Genomic DNA, 22,964 nt, shown 5'->3' on the forward strand with positions numbered 1-22,964 from the left:
GTGGTCCATATATACAATGGAATATTACTCAGCCATCAGAAAGGATGAATACCCAACTTTTACATCAACATGGATGGGACTGGAGGAGATTATGCTAAGTGAAATAAGTGAAGCAGAGAAAGTCAATTATCATATGGTTTCACTTATTTGTGGAACATAGGAAATAGCATGGAGGACATTAGGGGAAGGAAGGGAAAAATGAAGGGTGGGAATCGGAGGGAGAGATGAACCATGAGAGAATATGGACTCTGAGAAACAAACTGAGGGTTTTAGAGGGGAGGGGGGTGGGGGGTTGGGCTAGCCCAGTGATGGGTATTAAGGAGGTCACGTACTGCATGGAGCACTGGGTGTTATACGCAAACAATGAATCATGGAACACTACATCAAAAACAAATGATGTAATGTATGGTGATTAACATAATAAAATTAAAAAATAAATACGCTGTGTATTCAAGATTTTATAAATGAAATAAGTTAATTTGATCTTCAAATATCTACCTTGCTATGAATGCTATATATATAAAAGTCATTTTCTACTTGGACATTTGAATGAAATCCATAAAATCCTCATCTCTCTAATGTGGCAAGGAAAAACAAGATAGGAGAATTACCCAAAATGTTATGTTAGATATAAGTTATTCCAAGTAGGCTAAGACTACCTTTGGCTAAATCCTTTCATTGTTGTTGTCCCTTTCATGGTCACCACCAAGATCCTCAGACTTTTACTCCCCCAAACTTTGATCTGTGCTGTTACCAGTTCATGGCTCCTTACATATCAAGTTCAAGTGAGATTACACCCCCATCTGCTATCTTAAGGAAAAAAAAATACAGATTCTCAATTCTTTCAGTATGTATGTATAAATGTAAAACTTAATAAAAATCTGATTATTACTGATAGTGACTGAAATGTGTGTTATAAAAAAGAGAGTATTATAACTTTTTCAATATTTTTCAATATGTGAGTATTTTTTTCTTCCAACCTTGGGGTAAACACAATAGTTTCAAATCTCTTTTTCAACTTTGACGTCTGCTATATCAACCTTGATGTCTTTAACTTAAAAATTCTAAATTTTAAACAATTTAAAATATTTTTGGGGTAGATATGATCTTCCTATAATGATGTGATGAGGGATTTTTACATTTCTCCTAAAAAATCACACTGTTATTCTTATAATATATACTATGGAATTATTCATTCACTTCTCACAAGGCTAACACAGTAACACTCCGAAACTTAGCTACTGTTCAATAAAAAAGGGTCTCAGTTTTTTATCTCTTACATTTTGAAAGATAGAATATAATATAGCATACAGCAGACAAATCTACAAGTGAACTTAAAGAGAAACGAAGACTATATTTTGATACTCTTTGGTTGGCATATAAAAAGTATTTGATATATGTTAAATGAAAATATTGGTAAAATTGTTTTTTATATCTAAAATAAGATATACTTAGTGAAACAGAAGACTTTTTAGGTAATTGTGTGATTGGCACAAATAATATCAAAAGTGCAGAAAATAACCAAATCCTTCTATAGGCATTTATATTAAATAGCAAAATGTTACTTTAAGATTTTACAAATGAAATGAGGTCAATTTGAAAAATATTACTAACAGCATATTACTGAGTACTGAGTGTATGCCAGCCATTGTTCTAAGTGGGCTTTACATGAACTGATTCATTTCATCCATACGATAGCCCAGTGAGCTAGGTACTATTATCACTCCCCCTTTTAGCAAATGAGGAAACTGATGCTTAGTAACTCAGATGGGTTAAGTCTATTCTCTTAACCATAACAAACATAACTCCTCTAGACATTTTATGTTATAATAATAAGCATAATTATGTTGTTAAATTATATTTCAAAAATTAATCTTCAAATGCAAATTGATGAATGTCTTAACATGACAGTATTCCTGTAAGACTATTTAGCCAGCACACTATATTAAACCATGTCCATTTTTTGAGAAAACAAGTTAACAATAGAAATTATTGTAAAAAAAATCTTAATAAGGTCAACTGATAGATGGGTATGGCAAAAGAATGAAAGTAAATGCAGAGTCAAAGAAATATCAACGTATACTCTTGTGGTAGGTTATGATATAGCTACTCTGGATAAAGATCTGTTTACTGCAAATGAAGCAGGAAATCATAAGAACAATTTAAATATACTATATACACTCCCCTTCCCCCATCCCTCAAATGGGCCAAATGAAATGAATACTTGCAGATTTTCAAAACTAGTCTCCCAGTTCACGTATTCTTTAAGAAAAACAAATTCATGTGCTCTTAATTTACTTAAATTATTAAATAACTTCTTTCCCCCAAGAAAACAAAAAATTTTAAAACTTTGAGCAAAAGTGAGACATTTAAAAATCTATTTCAAATTCCATGTATAATCCTTCTAGTTAAGCTATTGCTGGAATTAGTTTGGAATTTTGAATTAGATACACAGAATTTTATGTGTTGTGTTTTAGATATGTTGCCACATTTGAATAATTGAGACAACTATCTTTCCAGAACCCCAAAATACAATCATTTTAAGAAGGCAGATTAAAAAATAACTAGCGGGACTCTCCTGAATAAGGATTAAGGTGGTTATGATTTTAAAATTTAAGTCCTCAAATGGTGATTCTTTGGGTTAAAGACAGAAAAATGGATGAGAAAACAAAACCCTTTGTCTTACCTCCTCATTAATATACCAATATAGGGATGCATCCTTTAGGACAAACCAGTATTTCTTCCATTTCTGTGAAAAATAACTCTTTGCATCTTTCTTTTTCCAAAGCCAACCTTCACAATCACCCCGGCCAAGATCTTTGCAAGAAATTCTTCTTTTGCTCTTGCCAGCTATAGGACCTAAAGATCATAGTAGGTAAAAATGCTCTTTAAATTTTACACAAGTGTGAAGGAAGAAGATTAATCTATAGCTCATAAAGATAAGTCTGGGTACTTAACCTTAAAAATTCTTATTTTTACACTGTACCAGAATAGAAAACTATGGAAATCTTTAATACTTTTCCCCCCGCCTAAGTGACATGCAATGGAATCAGGAGTGTGTAATCCCAGTCTCAAAACCAGTCGAGACCATTTATTGTAAAAGGTACCCCTTCATCATAATTGACCTGAAAGAGAAGCTGGTCTTGGCAGTTCTTGCTAGGGGTTTGTGATCTTCCAAACCACAATGGGCTCAGGCAAGAGAGGATGCGTGAAGTATGCTGGTGATTATCACAGTGCAAACTAAGCAGCTATATATTTCATTTCATTTCATTTCATTTCACTTCCTTTTCTTACCTTTGTTTTTCTTCTTTGATTTGTGCTGCAGTGAAGACTGCTGAAATGTCTGAAATCAAAGGATGGGAAGAATGTTATTTGACACTCGGGGTGCCATCCGCAGTGCCAGAATGCTGCACAGAACTCTCAAGAGCTGAACAATGACTCTGAACCCAGGTCAGAGAAAGTACTTTCTTGTTCCAAAGACTCAAAACAAATTCATATAGATCATGTCACTTAACTTTCTAATCAACCATGAAGCGGGAGAGGATATTATCGTTGTCTTTCTTTTGTAGGCAGAGAAAGCAGAGCAGGAAGCACTGGTGAAACTCAGGACTCTTATATATATATACAGTACTACTTTTTACCCTTTTTTTTTATGGGTTTATTGTGTTTTCCCAGGCAATATCTCATTTGCTTCTCACAAGGGCTTATGAAGTAGTCAGGCAAACAGGACTCTCACTTGTTACTTTGAAGTTCATTCCTTTCCATAAGCCACCAGCACTTGAATGAATATTTTCTTGTCATACCTACTTCTGTTACTAGGACTGGGAAGTAATCTTCGTGTAAGTCATGTTAGTACCTCATCTCCAATGATCTTTACTTCTCCTCTCCTCAGCTACCCATCCCCACGGCCAGGTTTGTTATCTTAAGCACACCCCGACCACTGCCTCTATTACTGACATTTTATGTAGCCCAATAGCTCCAACCCAGTCATTTTAAGAAAATCTTCACTGAGGCATCCAATTTGTCAGCCTTACCACCCTTCTGTGCCTTTTTTTTCCTCACTTAGTCTTCATGAGACATCATTATAATCATTATATTGAACCATGCTCTCTCCATCATACTTGCCTAGCTAAACAACCTTCTCAGCTAAACCCGCCTGTCTGCTCTATGCTAAGTACCAGAAAAGCTTAATGTTTTAGGAGAAAAACCCGCAACTGTGTTGACTGGTCTAGCTTTCAATGACTACAAATCACTGGTTCTAGTCAGACAGTCTACTAAGCTACATTGTTGTTCACGGGTATAATGAGGTTAATTATGTCCGCATGATTAGCTAGCTAACAGGGTACAGAGATAGCATGTGTAATTTCAATTCACAGATACTCCTTCACAATGAATTTTAGGTAACAAACTCTTTCTCTTTAGAAGGGTATGCCTGTAAGGGGTAATTGGATTTTGCTTACATAAAATTCACTGGTCTTGGTTTTGTACAATACATTTGTATTCTGTGACATACTTTCTTATTTGGTATCTTTGTTCATAAAATAACATTCTACTTATATAGCAATTTTCTTGTTTTGTATATGGTTTACTTAATTCTCATGAATATGGTATTACAGACGGATACCAGTCCTAAAGATAAGGATCAGATAATTTGCTGATGTACAGCATAACCCAGAAATAATTACCTTTAAAGCAATAGAAACATGTCTGTATGTGGTGTGTGTGTGTTTACAAAACTTTGCAGGACACATGGCTACAGAAATTCATAATCAATTTTGGAGAGGAAACAAAAGATAAAACCTATTATGCTGTGTTGATTTTCTTGAGTGCTCTTTGTTTCAAAATAAGAGCTCAAATAATAACTCAGGCCAGTGTGCTCAAGTATGGGTAATTTACATAGTTATTTTCCCTAAATTGTTTGTCTATAAAATTACTGATTTTTTTCCTTTCGTGTTTCCACAAGTACTCATTACAATCTTACAGTTCATTATTCTTAAAAATGACAAAGGTGGGGGTGGTTTACTTTTAGGGAGCTATATGTATAACAGACAACTTGAAAGAATTGAGTTATATAAGGTACCTCCTATGCCTTTTGCATGCTATTTCTTAGATCCGGGAGGTCTACTTTAAAATCTACACAAAAATATATTTTATGCTCTCCAGGCTTTCTTTTTAATAAAATTATCTTTTCTTTCCCCATAGATGTGTTTTTATACTGACTGTGATTGCAGAGTATAATCAGTGTACATACTGTTGAAACTCAAGAACTCCTAGGCATGCAATATAGATTTATCCAACATTCAAAGAAGCAAAGCCATAGATGTCTTTTGTAAATATTAAAAATATTACAATGAAATTATCTTAAGAGATTTTATTATTTTTCTGTGTGACATGACATTTTCTAAAATAAAAAAATGAATTGAACTACAGTTGAGCCTTGAACAAGGTGGGGAGCTGGGGCACCAACCATATAACTTTTGACTCCCCCCAAAACTTAACTATTAATAGCCTACTGTTAAACAGCTTAACCTACTGTTGACTGGAAGTCTTACCGATAATGTGAACAGTTGATTAATTTATATTTTATATGTTTTATGTATTATGTACTGTATACTTACAACAATACCTAACTTTTTCTTATTATTTTTCAGTATTTCTAGGTGATGTGGTTTGCCTGTGAGTTTTTTTTCAAATTGTCACAAATCTCTAAAAATTTTTCCAATATATTTATTGAAAAAAACCCACATATAAGTGGACCCATACAGTTCACATATAAGTGAATAACCCATGTTGTTCAAGGGTCAACTGTATATGCTTTTTTTTAATTATTATGTTATGTTAATCCCCATACGTTACGTCATTAGTTTTAGATGTAGTGTTCCATGATTCATTGTTTGTGCATAACACCCAGTGCTCCATGCAGAACGTGCCCTCTTTAATACCCATCACCAGGCTAACCCATCCCCCCACCCCCCTCCCCTCTAGAACCCTCAGTTTGTTTCTCAGAGTCCATAGTATATGCTTTTGAAAGTAATAGGGAAAGCAATGAAAATTACAGTTAAGGAAATAGGGCTCTAGAAGAGAATTAATACAGCAGGCTTCAGGCTGCTATCTCAGAGGGGCCTGCTTGCAAGGTTGGCCCTCAGCTACCATCTGGAAACTTGGCTGGTAAACAGTTCCCTATACTGACATGAGCTTCACTAAGCAACAAGACTGTTTTGCCCACCCAGGGACTAAACACCTGTTTTTCTTTGGGGAATCTAGAATTTTTGTAGTTGCTAGACAGAGGATGTCTCTATGACCAACCCAATAAAAGTCTTCGGTGCTGAGTCTTTAATGGGCTTCCCTGGGCAGAGACAACATACATGTGACTGCATTTTTGCTGCTTGGGTGAGAATGCACTCCACAGGATCTGTCACAAGGAGAAAGCATTGGAAGCCTGCACATAGATTTCTCCAGATCCCATAGGTGTCTTTTTTCCTTACTGCTTTGACTATACCTCCTTGCTGTGTCACTGTAGTAAATCTTAGCCGTGGGTAGAACTACATGCTGAGTCTTGTGAGTCTTTCTAGTGAATCACAGAACATTTGGGTGATCTTGGGGACCCCTGAAAAAGCCTCATATTCAAAAGAGTCCTTACAAACTTATATTAAAAATTGTTCATATGCATAAATAAGCTCCTGACAGTGAAGGTTTCCTCATGTCATCAGCGACGGGGTGATTAGGCACTCCTGATTTGCAAATTTATAATCCTGGGTAGTCTTTTCTAGTAGAACTGATGGAATTCTTCATTCTGAATGACAATCGGTATCACTTTTTTTTTTCAGTTTCTAATGATATCATGAAAAATTTCACATAAGCAAGACACTAAGAACAGACCCATGACTATAATGGCTAACGCAGCAGATCATATAAGGTGCTATGACTGAAAAAAAAAGAGAGGCCTGGAATCTTTGCTTTCATGATGATGAATACTTTTCTCATGACAGTGGAAATTTACAATATATTTTATTTTTGTATTTTTCTTATTAGCTTCAGATCATCCTTCTTCCAGGTTCATGTTCAAGTATATCCTTTAGAAGTTCTTTCATAACAGTCTGTGAGTAGCAAACTCTTCCAGATTTTTACATTTGAAAATATAAAAATCCTTCACTCTCGAATAATAGCCTAGCTGGGCATAGAATACTGAGTTGAAAATCATTTTCCCTCAGCAATTTGAATATATTACTTTATTTTCTTTTGGCATTTATTGCTACTCTGAAGACATCTGTGGCTACTCTGTCATTTGTCACAAGTTGTCTTTAGTCTCTCGGTAGCTTTTAAAATATTTTTCTCTTTATCCCTGATATTCTGCAATTGTATAAGTTATAATTTCTTTTAAATAATCCTATTTCACATTCATTGTGTTGTCCTTGAAGGTATTATTGCTTTAATTCTGAACATTCTCAGGCATTATGTTTTCAAATGGTCTTTAGCAGTCTCTTTTTTTCCCTCTAGACATATGTTGACACCTCTTAATTTATCAACCATATATTTTTCATATTTTTTATACTTTCATATTTCTGCAACGTTTTTTAGGTAAATTCATTCTGATGTCTTCTAATTTCCTAATTCTCTCTCTTATTGCATCCAGTTTTAGGTTTATCCTATTTGTAGAGTGTTTATTTCACTGACTATATTTTACATATCCAGGATGTTTAGTTGGTATTGGCTCTTTTGACTATGCACTGTTCTTAATCATCCTGTTGTTATTTCAAAATTCATTTTAAGTGCTTTTGTGGATTTTCCATAATTTGTATTTACTAAGGAAAGAATCACTGAAGTACAAGTCAGAGCTCTGGTCAGTGGCTGTTTTTTATTCAACCTCCTTACTCATGGGCGAGGAAGCTCTGCTTGCTCTCCCAGTTGGTTTCACTCAGTGAAGTCAATCCTCAGTTTCCTGACATGGCTGCAGGTCATTTGTTCCCTGATACCCATTATAACGGACTCCCAGCCATCTTTATCTCTTTCTGGACTCAGAGCCGACCAGCTATGTGGCTTTAGTTCCCATTTAACACTGAGCAATTTTGTTCTTTTTTCTGGTCCTTGGAGACTAGATCTTGCTTTTGACCCTGATCATTACCTTTTATGTGTTTGGAGTCGGGTGAGTGTGTGAGTGTCTGTGTATGTGTGTGTGAGTGTGTATGTGTATTTAAAGCATAAACTCATGATTCTTATTGACCACCAAAAATAGATTCCCTTTGTAAGCATTTGTGAAGATTAACTGCCTTGAAAATGTATTTTTACCTTATTTCCTAAATTATCATTTAATAAAATCTTTTTTTTTAAAGATTTATTTAATTATACAGAGAGAGAGAGTGAGCACGAGCAGGGGGAAGGGCAGAGGGAGAGGGAGAGAAATCCTCAAGCAGACTCCCTGCTGAGTGAGGAGCATGACGTGGCGCTCGATCCCAGGACCCTGCAATCATGACCTGAGCTGAAACCAAGATGCTTAACCGACTGAGCCACCCAGGCGCCCCTCAGTGAAATCTTTTTAATGCCCTCACTAATACTTTCTGTTTACTGTAGTGAACATCTGGGCGAAAGTTCTTTGAACTTTCTCCCTAAGAAAATCTACAAACTCTGATCTTGGGTAATGTATGACTTCATATCGTTAGCTAGGACTTCTTGACTGAGCTGCAGGTTTCCTAACTCAATAGATTTTATGTGTACAAAACTGAGCTTATGATATCCACCACCCATCAACCAATCTGCTCCTCTCCTGTCTTCCGTTCCTTAGTAAATAGCAATTCCTTTCCCCCCACCCCCAGAGGAGTTCCCATCCAGACTCTTGAAGTCAACCTTAACTCCTTTCTTACATCCCACAGCCAGTCCACCAGCAAGCTATATCAGCTCTGTCTTCAATATATGTTTACAATATGACTTTTTCTTACTACCTCAACTAGTAGCACCCTGGTCTGAGCTACCATCATCCCTTACCTGGATTACTGAAGTATTTCCTCACTGTCCTCTGTGCCTCTGCTCTTACGTTATTTTTAAGAGAAGAGCCAGAGTGATCTTGTTACAATATGATTTGAATCATGTCATTCCTCTACACAAAACTTTCAACTGGCTTCTCATCCCACTTTGAATGTGAATGCCGAAATCCTTGCAATGGCCTTGAAGGCCCTGTATGGCCTGGCCCCTTTGCCTCCTGCCCCTACCCTTGCTAACTTTGCTCCAGCCACACTTGCTGTAGCTACAGCATGCAAAGGCCCCTCTTAGGGCTTTTACTCTTGCTGTTCCCTTTGTCTGAGTTGGTCTTTGCTCAGATGTTGTTGTGGGTTACTCCCTTAACTTCTTCAGATCATAACTCAAATGCTTCCTTTTTAGTAAATTCTTCTCAGGCTTCCCTATCTAAAATTATTATTCTCATTGCCCTCAATACTTCCTGTTTCCCTTCCCTGCTTCATTTCTCTCCTTAGCACTCAGCATTACTAAAAGTACTTATATTTCTTGTTTATTACCCAGCTTTCCCTCCGAATATAAATGGCATGAAAGAGGAATTCTGTCTATTTTATGCACTGTTTCATCTTCTGCCTAGAACAAGGCCTACTACAGAGGAAGTGCTCAATAAATACTGGTTGAGTGAATGGAAGTTGAGCAAACCATCAGCAAAGAGCATAGGATGTAGTCTTAATCAGATGACTGTTTTAACCTGAAGAAGTCTTTCAACAGGGGAAATAAACAAGCCAGGTATCTTTTCTCCAGTAAGCCACGCATAGGTCTGTTCTTTTGTAGGTTGTTTCTTTTGGTAGATAAGAAATATTTCTGGGGCGCCTGGGTGGCTCAGTTGGTTAAGCGACTGCCTTCGGCTCAGGTCATGATCCTGGAGTCCCTGGATCGAGTCCTGCATCGGGCTCCCTGCTCTGCGGGGAGTCTGCTCCTCCCTCTGACCCTCCCCCCTCTCATGTGCTCTCTCTCTCATTCTTTCTCTCTCAAATAAAAAAAAAAATCTTAAAAAAAAGAAATATTTCTTTTTATCCACTCTCCTTTAGCATTACTCGCACTGAGACAATCTTAGTGCACTTAATAGTTTAAATTTGAATTCAAGACGTGGCTGGCAAAAGGACATTAAATCTGTGTCAAAAGATATATATGCAAATAATTGTATGATGAATTATGAATGGGTGTGTTGAAATCATAATTCTACCCATAAAAATAGAATGTGCTAAAATAAAAGGCCATTATGAAAGTATTGTTGATCCTCTACTTAACCATGGCGATGCATGCAATAGTATTCTGTTTGGCTATAAAAGATCCCCTTTTCAGACATTTGCCTGAAAAGACCATTTATCTTTCATTTTGTCCACAGATGTTCTGTTCAAACTCCATTCCCCCCACTTTTGGATGAGGAAGTGTGGGGGAGGGTAATTTGGGTCATTCTTATATTGAAACTTTCAGAAGCACTTATTTTAATTGTGGAAGAAAATGACAGTTTCTGTGTTACATTTTGAAAGCTCAGCTACTATTAAATTCTTCTCAAGTTGCAAATTGCCACACTTATGGAAAAATTTGCAATCAAAATACTCTCTTGTTGCAATATAAAAACTTCCTCTTACTGTAATTTTCTGCAAAGTCCCAACATTTCTGCACTGACTAGTCAAACCAATAGCTTATTTTCTTATATATAAGAAAAGAAGGTGCTTTGCAATTAGAAATACTTGGGATAAATGATAGCTACTTTCACATATTTAATTTTTAAATAAATAAATGTCTTTGAGATTTAAATATTTTACAAAGAAAAGGATTTTGCCTTACTTTCTCATTATTGCCCGCTGGCAGAAAAAAAGGTCTAAATATGAGGAAGTGGGGTAAGATGCTAATGGGACTAAATATTAAATCAAGATCTCTTCCACTTACAAGAGATAAGCGCACAAGAAATGAACAAGCGTGCTGTTTGTGGTAGCCTTGTACATTCTGCTGCATGAGAGAGCAACTGTGAAGTGAGTGGGATGGGAATGAGACACTGCATGAACATGGGATCTCTGAGTATAGTGGGGTGAGTTTGCTCTGGATTCCGTCAATAAGGTTAACCTGACTTTATATTGACTGAAAATGCTTCCACAGGCACTCAAAAATAAGTGTGCTTTTAAAAATAATAAGCATGCTAATAAATTAGCAATCAAAGAATAAAAAGGCAGTAATTGGGGGGTGGAATTTAGAGGTCAAACTCATTAGGTTGGGCAGAATCAATGTTTCATCAAAAGAATATCATACGTATCAGATTCTAAAGGAAGGAAGTGATTGAATCTTATGCAGGATCCCATAAGGTGCTTCCTTTTTTCCTATGGGGTGGTAAGGTAGGAAGGAGAGTGATTAGCGGTGAGTAGTTGAGAAGGGTAACTAGAATCACCACCCTTGGGGAGTGCCTGGGTGGGTGGCTCGTGAAGCATCTGCCTTCAGCTCAGGTCATGATCCTAGGGTCCTGGGATGGAGCCCCGCATCAGGCACTCTGCTCAGCGGGGAGTCTGCTTGTCCCCTCTGCCCCTCCCCTGCTAGTGCTCTGTCTCCCTCTCTCTCTCTCAAATAAATCAATGAAATCTTAAAAAAAAAAAAGAATCACCACCCTTGTGAAACAGGAACTGTCATTCTTGGGTCATAATAATGATCATTTACAGAGGGCTTCTGTGTCAGGCCTAGTATTAGGGAATTTACATCAGTTATTGACCTTAACCCTTACAATAAACCTCTAAAGTAGTTATCATTAACCCCATTTTAAAGAAGAGAAAATGGAGACACAGAATGTATAAATAGCTTGCTCAGGACCACACAGATATTGGCAGAGTTAAAATTCAATCCCAGGTCTGTCAATCGCAAAACCTGTTCTCTTAATCACTCTGTGCAATACTGCCTCCCAAGTAAGTATTCTGTAGTCATAGTAACAATGTGAGAGTAAAGAAAAACTGCTTGTGACACGAAGATTTCCACTTATGAAAACCTCTCATGACATGTGATATAAGTACATTGCTATGTGGAAAGAAAGGATTCTATAAAACAGAAAGATACTAAGGGTAACAGTTTATTATTAATGGAGATAATTCAAACTGGAAACATTTTATCAATTTTTAATTTTCATGCTTTTGTCAATTTTATTTTAATTAGCAAGTTATATTTCTCTGTGGATTAAAATAAAGATTTGTGGGGCGCCTGGGTGGGTCAGTCGTTAAGCATCTGCCTTCGGTTCAGGTCATGATCCCAGGGTCCTGGGATTGAGCCCCACATGGGGCTCCCTGCTTCGCGGGAAGCCTGCTTCTCCCTCCCCCACTCCCCCTGCTTGTGTTCCTGCTCTCTCTGTGTCTCTCTCTGTCAAATAAATAAAATCTTTAAAAAAAAAAATAAAGATTTGCAAGGTTTTTCTTTTTTGGGGGGGGTGACCATTAATCATAATATCTTCATGAGATGAGCTCTCATGTTAACATTTTAATTTTGCAAATTAGATAGAAACTAAGGTACAGAAAGGTAATAAGACTCAACCAAGTTAGACAAGGATGAGACTGCAATCACATTTTATTCAAACCTATTAACAGTGTTAATTGAACTCAGTGCAATTAAAAAACCCTATGTCAATACTGATGAAGGAATCAGTGATCCAAATAAGGCAAGCCTGCATCTCCACTAATTCTTTACACAGGAGAAATCTCTTGGAGCTGATTCATTGTGTTATGCAATTTTTCACCTGATACACTGCTGATTATTATGCAATGCCTTAAAATTACTTGGTTCACTTTTTCAAGATGTGGTTTCCAACTACTGCATTAGTTTCTATGAAGGCAGAAGCCATCTGCTTTAGCTCACCAGGCTATACTCAGGTCATACCACAGGACATGACATATAATTATCTGTTGAAAGCATGAATCAAACAGTTCCTGACCACCTATGTGTGCAGGACACTGAGGCTATGTGTTACGGCAACTCGTATGCAATCTGTCAGCACATCCTGTCCACTCTCCCTGCAAAACATATCCACAGTCCAACCCCTCCTGACCACTTCCACGTTAGAGCCCAGGGCTAAGCCACTATCATCTCTCACTGGAATCGACCAGATCCTATCTTGTCTCTCTGCTTCCACACTTACCTCAGCCCCTTCAGTTTATTCTCAACACACCGGCTGGAGTGACACACTTTGAATGCCCATGCTTCAGCAAGAATGGAATGCTTGATACCACTGCAGGAACACTGGGGTGGGAATCAGGAGACCTGACTTCTAGTTCTTCATATTCTAGTCCATATTCCAGCTCTATGATTGCAGTCAAGTCACTGAACTACTCTTGACCTCTATTTCTTCATCTGCAACATCAGGGATATGGACCAGATGCTCTGAGAATATCTCACAGATCACTAATTGTACATGATTCTGACTTAAAAATAAGGGAAAAATGGCTAGTCACCAATGTACATCCAATTATTGACGTTTTAAGAATTATATATACCCACAATCAGTGTCAGTCTTAACACTTAATGCTAGATTATTCATTGAAAGGTACTTAAGTTTACGCTTAAGCTCTACCAGGTATGGAAATAACTTATCGCCAGCCACATTAAATATAGCTATTTTTGGGTGCTTGACTAATGTGTACGATTAACATAGATTTTGCACGAGACAGAGACAGAAAGTCTAAACACGTGAAAAGCAGAACTAGGGCAGTCCCTGCTTCTGACACTTCTATTTGACAAACTGTCGACGTCTGGGTGTCAGAGAAATCAGGGTAGTCTTGCCCATCTTTTCTGACAGAGAAATGTTTACGACGAGGAAAAACAGGGAACCAGATTTTCCTTCTGAAGACTACTCAGTGACAAGGGAATAAATTATATGTAAAAGAAAATAGAGAAATAAATAATATAAAAATAATCACCTCTATGAAGAACGCACAAAACCTAAGAATCTCAAATGAGGTCACAGTATATGGCATGATAATGCTGTCAGCAATGACATGACTGAATCATAATTATTGAAAATTTTTCCTGGCTATTGACTTACTGGCTTTACTTAGAAGAATATGAAAACTAACAGCTTTTTCTGGATACCTTTATATTTAGGTTTGTTGCTCTCATATATTGTACAGATTTTCTCATCATGAAATCCTTGCCATGTCAGTATAATTCATTCCAAGAATGCTAGCTTTTATCTAAATACCTTCATGGCTAAGAGTATGTTTATATCAAGCTTTTATTCTGAGATTTTTGCTTTTAGAGAGTAGGCAAACTCTCTAAGACGACCACTTCAAATGTTTCTACATCTGCTAGTTTTGCTGCAGTTTTCTTGATCTGGAGATTTTTTTTTTTCTTATCAGAAAATCTTTCAAAGGGAATACTGGATAAAAATAAAAGTTAAATTTAGGAAGTTTTAAAAGTCACTTTATATGCAATTCACTTTATAATAAAATAATTGAGAAAGATAAGTCATACTCTTCCTTCTCTTCCATTCTGAACCATCTAGTGGGACATGATTTTGCGACTAAGAAAGCAAAACTGTTTTTATCTAACAGAAGGGAAAAAAGGACTTGATGGGAAGGTTTTTTTTTTTTTTTTTTTTTTAAATTCTGTGTTTGCAGCAGGAATCAAATCATCATTATGCTATCAATTTAGATGGCATTTTCCCGAGTCCTCTCTGCAGTGCTATGCTCATCTTGTAAATGAGAAAACTGAGTAAGAGAAAGAAAGCACTTTATGCAAGCTCAGATATGAAAAATTAGATTTCTACCGGGCCTGATGTGTGCTGCCCCTTCCCCGGTACTGGTTGCCTTAAATGCACCTAGATGAGGTCGGGCTTCTTCTCCACCTGCTGGTGTGGACAGTTTGGGAGTACGGTTGGAGGAAAGATACTAAGAATACTGGACACTGTAGCAGATACTCCACATACACTGTTATCACAGGGAGTCAAAGCTCTTACCCATTTATAAAAACATGTATGGGGGTGCACAAAGAGTAGAAAACACAGTAGCCTTAAAAATATTTTTATGGCAAACAAAGAAGTGGATTTCACATGGCTGTTTCTCATGGCAGTCGTCTGATAAAAAATGAGGACGTGATGCTAAAACGCAACTACGTGAAGGAGGGTCAGCAACTAGCTCAGGTAACATGGTCGAGGTACTCCTCCTCAGAGTACGCAAAGGAATTCTTTGAGGAATTGGGGAATACACTGTATTGAGTAGAAACCTCTTTAGGTAAATTAGACGTGTTATCTTAATTATTGCTTCTATTAGTCAGTCTCTTGATTGAAGATAGATAAATGACAATTTGAAGTTATATTTTCCAATATATGCTTTGGAAAATTAAGTCAGTGGGCTGTAGGGAAGATACCTTCATAGAGGTGGGCTGTACCTTGAGTCCACTCCAGATTTATGATAATTTAGAATTTTTCACATGACCGCTGATTCTTGTGCAGACTGTCACTAGAGAATTTGCAAAGCAGATTTTACATGGTAGGCACCTACAGTGGCCACAGAAAAGGACACCTCAATGTGGTGGCTTCCTGCTGTGTCAATTTGGCAAAGCGGGAACTACGTGTCTCACAATTCCCTTCTCTGTATGGGTCTAGCTAGGGCCACAAATCAATTTGCATGAATTTTGGACAACAAGGGAAGTGGCAGCCTGATGCCCTGAAGGCTGGCACAGGATGTCACCCACTGCTGCAACTCACCCACATTGTCACTGTTCTGCTGCTTGTTGGTATGGCTCGGCAGCTGGGCCCACAACCTCAGCTCTCCCAAGTCCCGGACCAGGAGCCTGTGAATCTCCACGGCAGAAGGCACCAACCAGCTTTGTTGCTGACGTTGGAGGCAGGGTTCCAGTTTGTGCTCATGGGTTCTAGTTTATCTTGCTCTCCCTGGCGTCACATCCAGATTTTCTTCACGACCACTGACTCTGCTGAGGCATCTTAACCAGCTCCTTAGCTGAGTAGGATCTAGTCCTTTCTTCCATGTTACTTAGTGCTTCTTCTTCCCTGATTGAACCCTAACTGATACACTCATTAATGCCCAAAGAGGACGTATGTTTTAGTCCTAGAAAGCTTTCTGATTTGCTCATCAGGAAGTAAATTCCCCTCCATGTAGATGAATTAATTTCTTTTCCATATGGCATTAAGAATAGTTACTATGTGCCCAGCACAGTGGAAAAAAACTTCATATACAATGTATGATGTAATGGTGAAACAGCCAGGTTAGGTAAGTATTATCCTCTTTTTACTGATGAGAAACTGAGGTTCATAAATGTGTTTAGGTTTATACAGCTGACTTCAAGCTCATGTTCTAGAAGTACAGCATTATTCTTGGCCATCTGAATCTTAGAAAAGGCAATCCTCTTCTTTAATGTTGAGCCCTCTTACTCGGAGGTGGTTAGATACAAGAACCACTATCTCAAGGCCACTCCAAATTTATGACAATAAAATAAAGTATGAGAAGATAACTTAATCTCCTATTATAGCAGGAAAGTTTGCATCCAGTTAATTTAAAATTATTTGTACATTAAGAAAAGGAACTGAAACACTGATCTATTTCTCAACATTCCAGATGGTTTTGGGTTCAGGTCTATTAGCATCTTGTTCTTGGCCTAGCCTGATATTTGCAGAGATGTTAAAAAACAGATTTAGCAACATCATTTAGAACTGAGACTCTAGGTTGAGTTTGTGTACTTTGGCCCACTTCCAGTTGCTGTCTGAGCCAAAAGCCAATGAAGGGTCCATGGAGGCTGCAAACAATTTAACACTGTTCTAAGAAAAGTTTTCTTCAAGAAACTAGAATGTAACGGTAGTCATTAACTGTGCCCTAAACTTCATTCTCATATAAGATATGGGCCAAGAGACGCAGACATAGAGTTTGTTAAGAGGAATCTTTGTATGACATTTGGGTATACAGCAAACCATTAGGCTTGTATTGTGGAATCAGGGGGTGCTAAAATTGTCAGGGGGTAATATATTTAGGAGTTGGGTGAAGAAAATAATGTGACATAGATTATAATTCTTCAGTCAGAAGAGGCTTTAAAGAGTTCTAGGGGTAAAAGAGTTTTAACTGGAGTTTTATCATTAAACTTGAGATGCTTGATTAAATGAATTATGAATAAATCGATTAAAAGACGATTATGGGAGCAAAAAAGGCCTCCTGCCAACAAAATCTGAGGATATTTTTCTGAATAAAGCTGGAAGACATAGGTCTACAACATGAGAGAATGGGGCTTCTTTGACTTCTCTGATCAAGGCAGGTACGTCCCCAAATATTGACCTTAACAACCAAGTCAAAGACCTCTCATCACAATTTAGGTTTCATTTTATTTTTTCAAAGGCAACGAGGAGTTGTAATAAGATTTAAACTTAATAAATTTCAACTTAATAAATTCCTGATTCAATTCTTTTGAGTCCTGTTTTGCATGATGCCTTTCTAATGAAGCCAGATTTTGTGTTTTGCTTCCTGGCAGCCATTATCTAACCAGGAACTAGCAGAATGAAACCCACATTTGTTCACACATGAAACTGAAAAGACTGGCTTCAGTCTAAAGCAGGGCTTCTTAACAGTTTTTGATTGTGGCCCCCTAAGATACACTAACAGATCCCATGGTCCACTGGTCCCCATTTTATGACTATGCAAGTACTGTTGGGTATGGATGATTCATAGTATCATTTTTAGAAAATTGTGAGTAATATGAATCACAAAATGCTACACGGTAAAAGCAAGCAAACTAAAACAAACGAAAACCAAAAGTGATGAAGTCTAACGATAGTTTATAATGAAAAAGAAACAGCATCTGAAAACTACAGATAACTTAAAACAAATCCAAATGACATATCATTATAGCATTCCTCCCGAAAATGGTGGGAACCCAAACCATCTACAGTTGTGCTTGTGCAGTAAGAGCGTGACTGCACCATCAGTTGCATGGATATGAGACTTTTTGGAGAAACAGTGAACTAGAATATTTGGTAAATTCTATTAATGCATTATTTTATAATTATTCAATTTATAACCTTTTAAAATCAAGTAGTAGGTTATTAGTAAGCAATATCTAGTCACAGGTAAAAATGAAAGTCTATGTACCTATGTGTTATTTGCCCATAAGAATCAAAGAAAGGAACTCCATTTCTGTATCAAGTCCCAGCCACTAGGAGCCCTTTGCCAAGGACAGCCTATACGTGGAGAATCACTGCTCTAGTAAAATGGCCCAATAGAAAATGCTTTTCACGGTATGCAGGGCTTTACTGAATTTGACATTAACACTCTAGAAATAATCAAGTCATCCATAGGAATCAGAGAGTACATACAAATATGAATACAATAATGTTTACAGTGGATATCTAACATGTCTGCATGCACCCTGGTGAAGAGAAACATCAGGTCTCACTGTACTACGGCTGTTGTCCAGGTGGGTAAAGTCAAAATGCAGAGAAAGTGGTTGTTATAAACAACTGTTAGGTCAGAGATGGCTTTTTAGCCACTAAAATTTAGTTTTATTTTAGTTTCATTGATCCTGAAACAATGCAGCCAAGTCCAGTAGCAATTAGACAAACCAACGTTTATGACTACAGATAAATTTAATTATAAATGTTTATATCCTGACAATACAGCGTACTTCGCTTCATTGTGATAATAATAGCTCTGTCTTCTCTAATAGATGGTAAAATACTTATGCGTAGAAATGGCTTTTTTCATCTCCAAATGTGAAACTTGGAGCCAGACTGCTTGAATTCACATTTCAAGTTTGCTATTTTCTAGCTGTGTGACCACAAGTAAGGTAAACTCTGTGTTTCAGTTCTGTAAAATAGATATAATAATAGTAGCAACCTCACAAGGTCAATTTGAGGATTCAATAAGATAATGTATATAACTTCTTAGCATAGGAACTTAGTAAAGCAATCAATAAATGTCAGCTACTATTAGTAGCAGCACTTGCAATATTATTATTACTTAATATATATTCCACAGCACTTAGATTTGGATTTACAGATGGTTGACACTACTAGAAAGTTTCTGTTAAATTATGTTATTTTTTTTTTTGAGGGGCAACATAGTATGCTAAGAGGCAGACTGCTAATGTTCAAATCCCAGCTCTACCACTTACTATTTATTTAATCCATGTGCCTCAGCTTCCTAATCTATAAAATGGGGATAACATCAGCACCTTCTTCATAGGGCAGTTATGAGGATGAAATGAGTTAAGATTTGTAAATTACTTAAAAGAGTGTCTGTTTCATAATGTTCATCTACTTGTAAAGTTAAAAAAATGTCTTTTAACGGCTCCCCACCTCCTTCTTCCAGGAGTTTCACCAAAAATATCTTCACAAGTTGATGAGGATGGCTAAAAGTATTTATCAGGAGTAAAACAACAACTGAATGTTTGCCATTATATCCTAAATAACTAAGACAGACCACATAAGTGTTGGAATGTTATGAAAAGATTATCCAGATTTTTGAACACCTACTCTAAATCTGTTTTAAATAAGCCATCTAAAATCACATTAATCCGTTTATGAAAGTACACCTGCATGTTGCCTGGATCTATAATCAAATTTTACTTGTTTTGGCATCTCAGCTTGTAGATTTAAAATAAGTTATTATTTTGTTTATGGATTTAGTTTAGCAGTTTTAATGTGAGAGCAAGTTGTCATATGTATATCTTATTAAGGAAAAAAAAAAAAAAGACCTGAATCTAGTCATTCTTTATCTAAAGTCTTTATCTAAAAGCTTTTATCACTACATTTGAATTTCTGTCTCCCTCCCTCTCCCTCCACCCTCTCTCTTTCTCTCTCTCCCTTACACACTGCTGCCTGCCTCTCCTTCCTATGCTCTCAAGGTCAGATGAGGGCTTTGACAGCTAACAACTCCTGCATTTTCAGACAGAGAATCAGTGAGTAGGTAATATAAAGTTACACTCTTTTGAAAAATACCCTAACATACTTGGCTGACAGGTATATTGTGACCTCCCTAAGGATATGGGCAGTGATATGGAGAAAGCAAGTACGAGCTGGAACTGAAACTGAGCCGGAGTAGAGGAGGTGGGGTGGGGACTGAGGGGGAACTAATCCTCTTGCCCTAGTGGCACCCGTGAAGCAGGGAAGTCCTGTAAATCACTCTGATTAAAGGGGCAAACTGGGACCTGCTTTGATTGGAAGCCCAACATGGTAAGTGTAAGTTACCAGGTGCTTCCAATACTCTTTTAAATGGGTGGGTAGCCAGAGGGAGGTTGCACATGGTCTGTCTTCTGTAGCAGAAACCAAGACAGATGCTCCTTGGCAGAGGTGCCAGTAAGGGCAAGGTTCCAGTTGTTGGAGTGAAATGGAACGTTAATCGATAAACCAAGGAAGAATTTAGTAATAAGGACTAGGTAAACATGACTAGATATTCAGAGTCTGAAGGCTTTCCCCAGGCACATGGGACACTGAGACTATGGTAATAAGTTTAATAAGTTCCTGGCAATTTCCACTACAATTACACTCCCCCTGAAGGCCTGTTTGTGCTGGGCAGGACCTGACGTAGCTGTTTGCATGCTGAGGACATCAACTGAGAGAGATCCTGAGAAGGACAGTGAAGTTCCTGTCACATTCACTCACTCACTCATTTATTTGTCTCATGTTTACTGAGCATTTGTAAGATACTATGCTTATATTAGGTGTTGAAATACAGTGCTGAACAAAATGGAAAAGCTTTCCTTTCTTGTCATGAACATGGACATGCCCTCCCTACTATGTACAAGGGAGAAAGACACTAAGCAGATAATCACATAAATAAGTATATAATTGCAAATCATAAAAAAGGTTTTGAAGAAAATATAGAGGGTGCTAGGAGACTTTAATAGGAGAAGCTTTTTTAGTTTAGAGGGTAGTGATTAGGCAAAGCCCTTCTGTAATTTCAGGTTTAGATGGGAGTCACTGGGGGGGGAAGGGGGAAGGGGTAAAAGCAGATTCAGTACAAGGCAGAGCATGTCAACAAAGGAAAGAGATGGCAAAGACTAGTGGATGATCAGGGTAGTCAGAACATAGTGAGTGAGTTCCTTTTAAACAATTTAAGGAAAAATATGCATACTGGAATAATAAATATATGGAATTAATAAAAAACTGTATTTTATAATACCATAAACTTCTCAATTTTCTTTATTAATATATATACATTTCTGCTATAATTGCTAAGAGGAATGAGTCAAACAGTGAAATCAAACTGTATGTGCCTTGCTTTGTGTATTTTTATTGGGCTGCTTTCCAAAATAGACCAATGGGGATTATAATCTAGGCCTGTTTATGGGAAACCTCCCTTCCCCTCCCCTGCCACATACACAATACAGTTTTTTTGTAAATTGTTTAAAGGGTATTTAATGTTGATATAATTCTGCTATTAAATTCAACTAAATTTTGTCTAAATGTGAACTCAGACCATAGGGAGCTAGTATATCACAGGAGAAATAGCAGCCTATGAAACTCAGGACTCAATCTTCAGAGTCTTCTTCCACTTAAAAATGGCTGTGTTATCCAAAGGAATAACTGGTAAGAATGATTAGTGGTTCCTCATGAAGGTGATTAAATATTGATATTGATCTTGTGTTTTGGGACAATTTAATGTAAGGAAAAATCCTTTAATTTTTAAATAGGTGTGCATAAACAGATTAAAAAACCACAAATTCCTACGAAGTATAAGAAACAATCATATAAGCATACGCTGTTTTGCCTTCAAGGTCCAGACAATTTTAACTACAATACTCCATAGTCTCAGCAATAGATTATGCCAAAGAGCTACTCGTGCTTTATAATAGCAGCAGATCTGTATGTTTTTCTGGAGTTAATAAAAAATAGTAACACAGAGCAAAAGAGAAATGTGGGTACAAGTCAATCCAGATACTGAAAATGTTATTAAAATCAACATATGAAGGCACATGTTTCTTAAAGTCAAGCTTTTTCAAAATTCATGCAGTCATTAAAGCATAGGTAGGAATGCCTACCATGCATAGAGAAGCAGGGTAGAGTGTGCAAAGACCACTCAAAGTGGGTGATCTGGGTTCTAGTCCTTACTCTCACACTTTTTTGCAACACAGTTCTGGGTAAATCACTTAACCTTTCTGAGTTTGAGTTTTGTCATTTGCCAATGTGGTTGTTGTGAAGTTTGAAAGACAACAAATGTGGTCAAGCTCCCTTGATAACCATGAAGGTACTAAATAAGCACAAGGCTTATAAGGTCCTCAAGGGAACTTAGAGCCTAGTGAAAACCCCCTACTGTTTTCTCTTCTTGAGCATTGGCTATAGGCATTTGAACATTGGTTAGGCATGCACTTTGGGGCTAACAATTATTTAGCTTCTTTTAAATCAGAGAATAGAGTTAGAAAGTGTCAAGCCTTCTACTCTGGGATTAGTGGGTCAGTATTACATGGGAGGACTCTCCCCCACCCCAACAATTAACAATATTCCTTACAGTATGCTGTTCCTCTGTCAAAAGTTAGTTGGGATAGATATCACCTATCTGGGAAATACCTTCTTACAGACTCAGGTCACATAATAAAAGTAGGAGGCAAAAGTGAACTGATTTCTTTCTTAGAATAATCTTCTAGAAGTGAAGTTACTAGACTTGGTTCTTGATACATAAAACTAAATAATGCCCTTCAGAAAAGTGGTAACAATTTATACTCCTCTATAATACTCAATCCTCAGGATATTCCTCATTACCAGTTTGATTCACCATTTACTATCTTCCATAAATTAATAACTCAAAATCCACAAGATTCATCTATTTTCCTTCCTCATACAGTCTACTGCTGTCCAGATGTGCTTGACAGGATGGCAAAGGCTGAGTGTTTATTTTTTTTTCTATTCTTATGTTAATCCCCATACATTACCTCATTAGTTTTAGATAAAGTGTTCCATGATTCATTGTTTGTGCATAACACCCAGTGCTCCATGCAGAATGTGCCCTCCTCAATACCCACCACCAGGCTAACCCATCCTCCCACCCCCC

The 22,964-nt window shown here is 37.2% G+C and overlaps 1 protein-coding gene across 1 annotated transcript in view; it reads right to left on the bottom strand.

The window, feature by feature from the left end:
• CNKSR2 (connector enhancer of kinase suppressor of Ras 2) overlaps positions 1 to 22,964 on the bottom strand; it is a 269,030-nt gene that overhangs the window by 60,230 nt on the left and 185,836 nt on the right. Inside the window, exons 12-14 of the mRNA XM_081807972.1 lie at positions 5,619 to 5,674; positions 3,295 to 3,343; positions 2,687 to 2,859 (exon numbers count right to left, since the gene is read on the bottom strand). Coding sequence (XP_081664098.1) covers positions 2,687 to 2,859; positions 3,295 to 3,343; positions 5,619 to 5,674 — 278 coding nt within the window. The remainder of the gene's footprint in view (positions 1 to 2,686; positions 2,860 to 3,294; positions 3,344 to 5,618; positions 5,675 to 22,964) is intronic.

Source organism: Leptonychotes weddellii, chromosome X, assembly GCF_054177405.1.
Source record: "Leptonychotes weddellii isolate Sample4059 chromosome X, ASM5417740v2, whole genome shotgun sequence".
In the NCBI taxonomy this organism is placed as follows: Eukaryota; Metazoa; Chordata; class Mammalia; order Carnivora; family Phocidae; genus Leptonychotes; species Leptonychotes weddellii.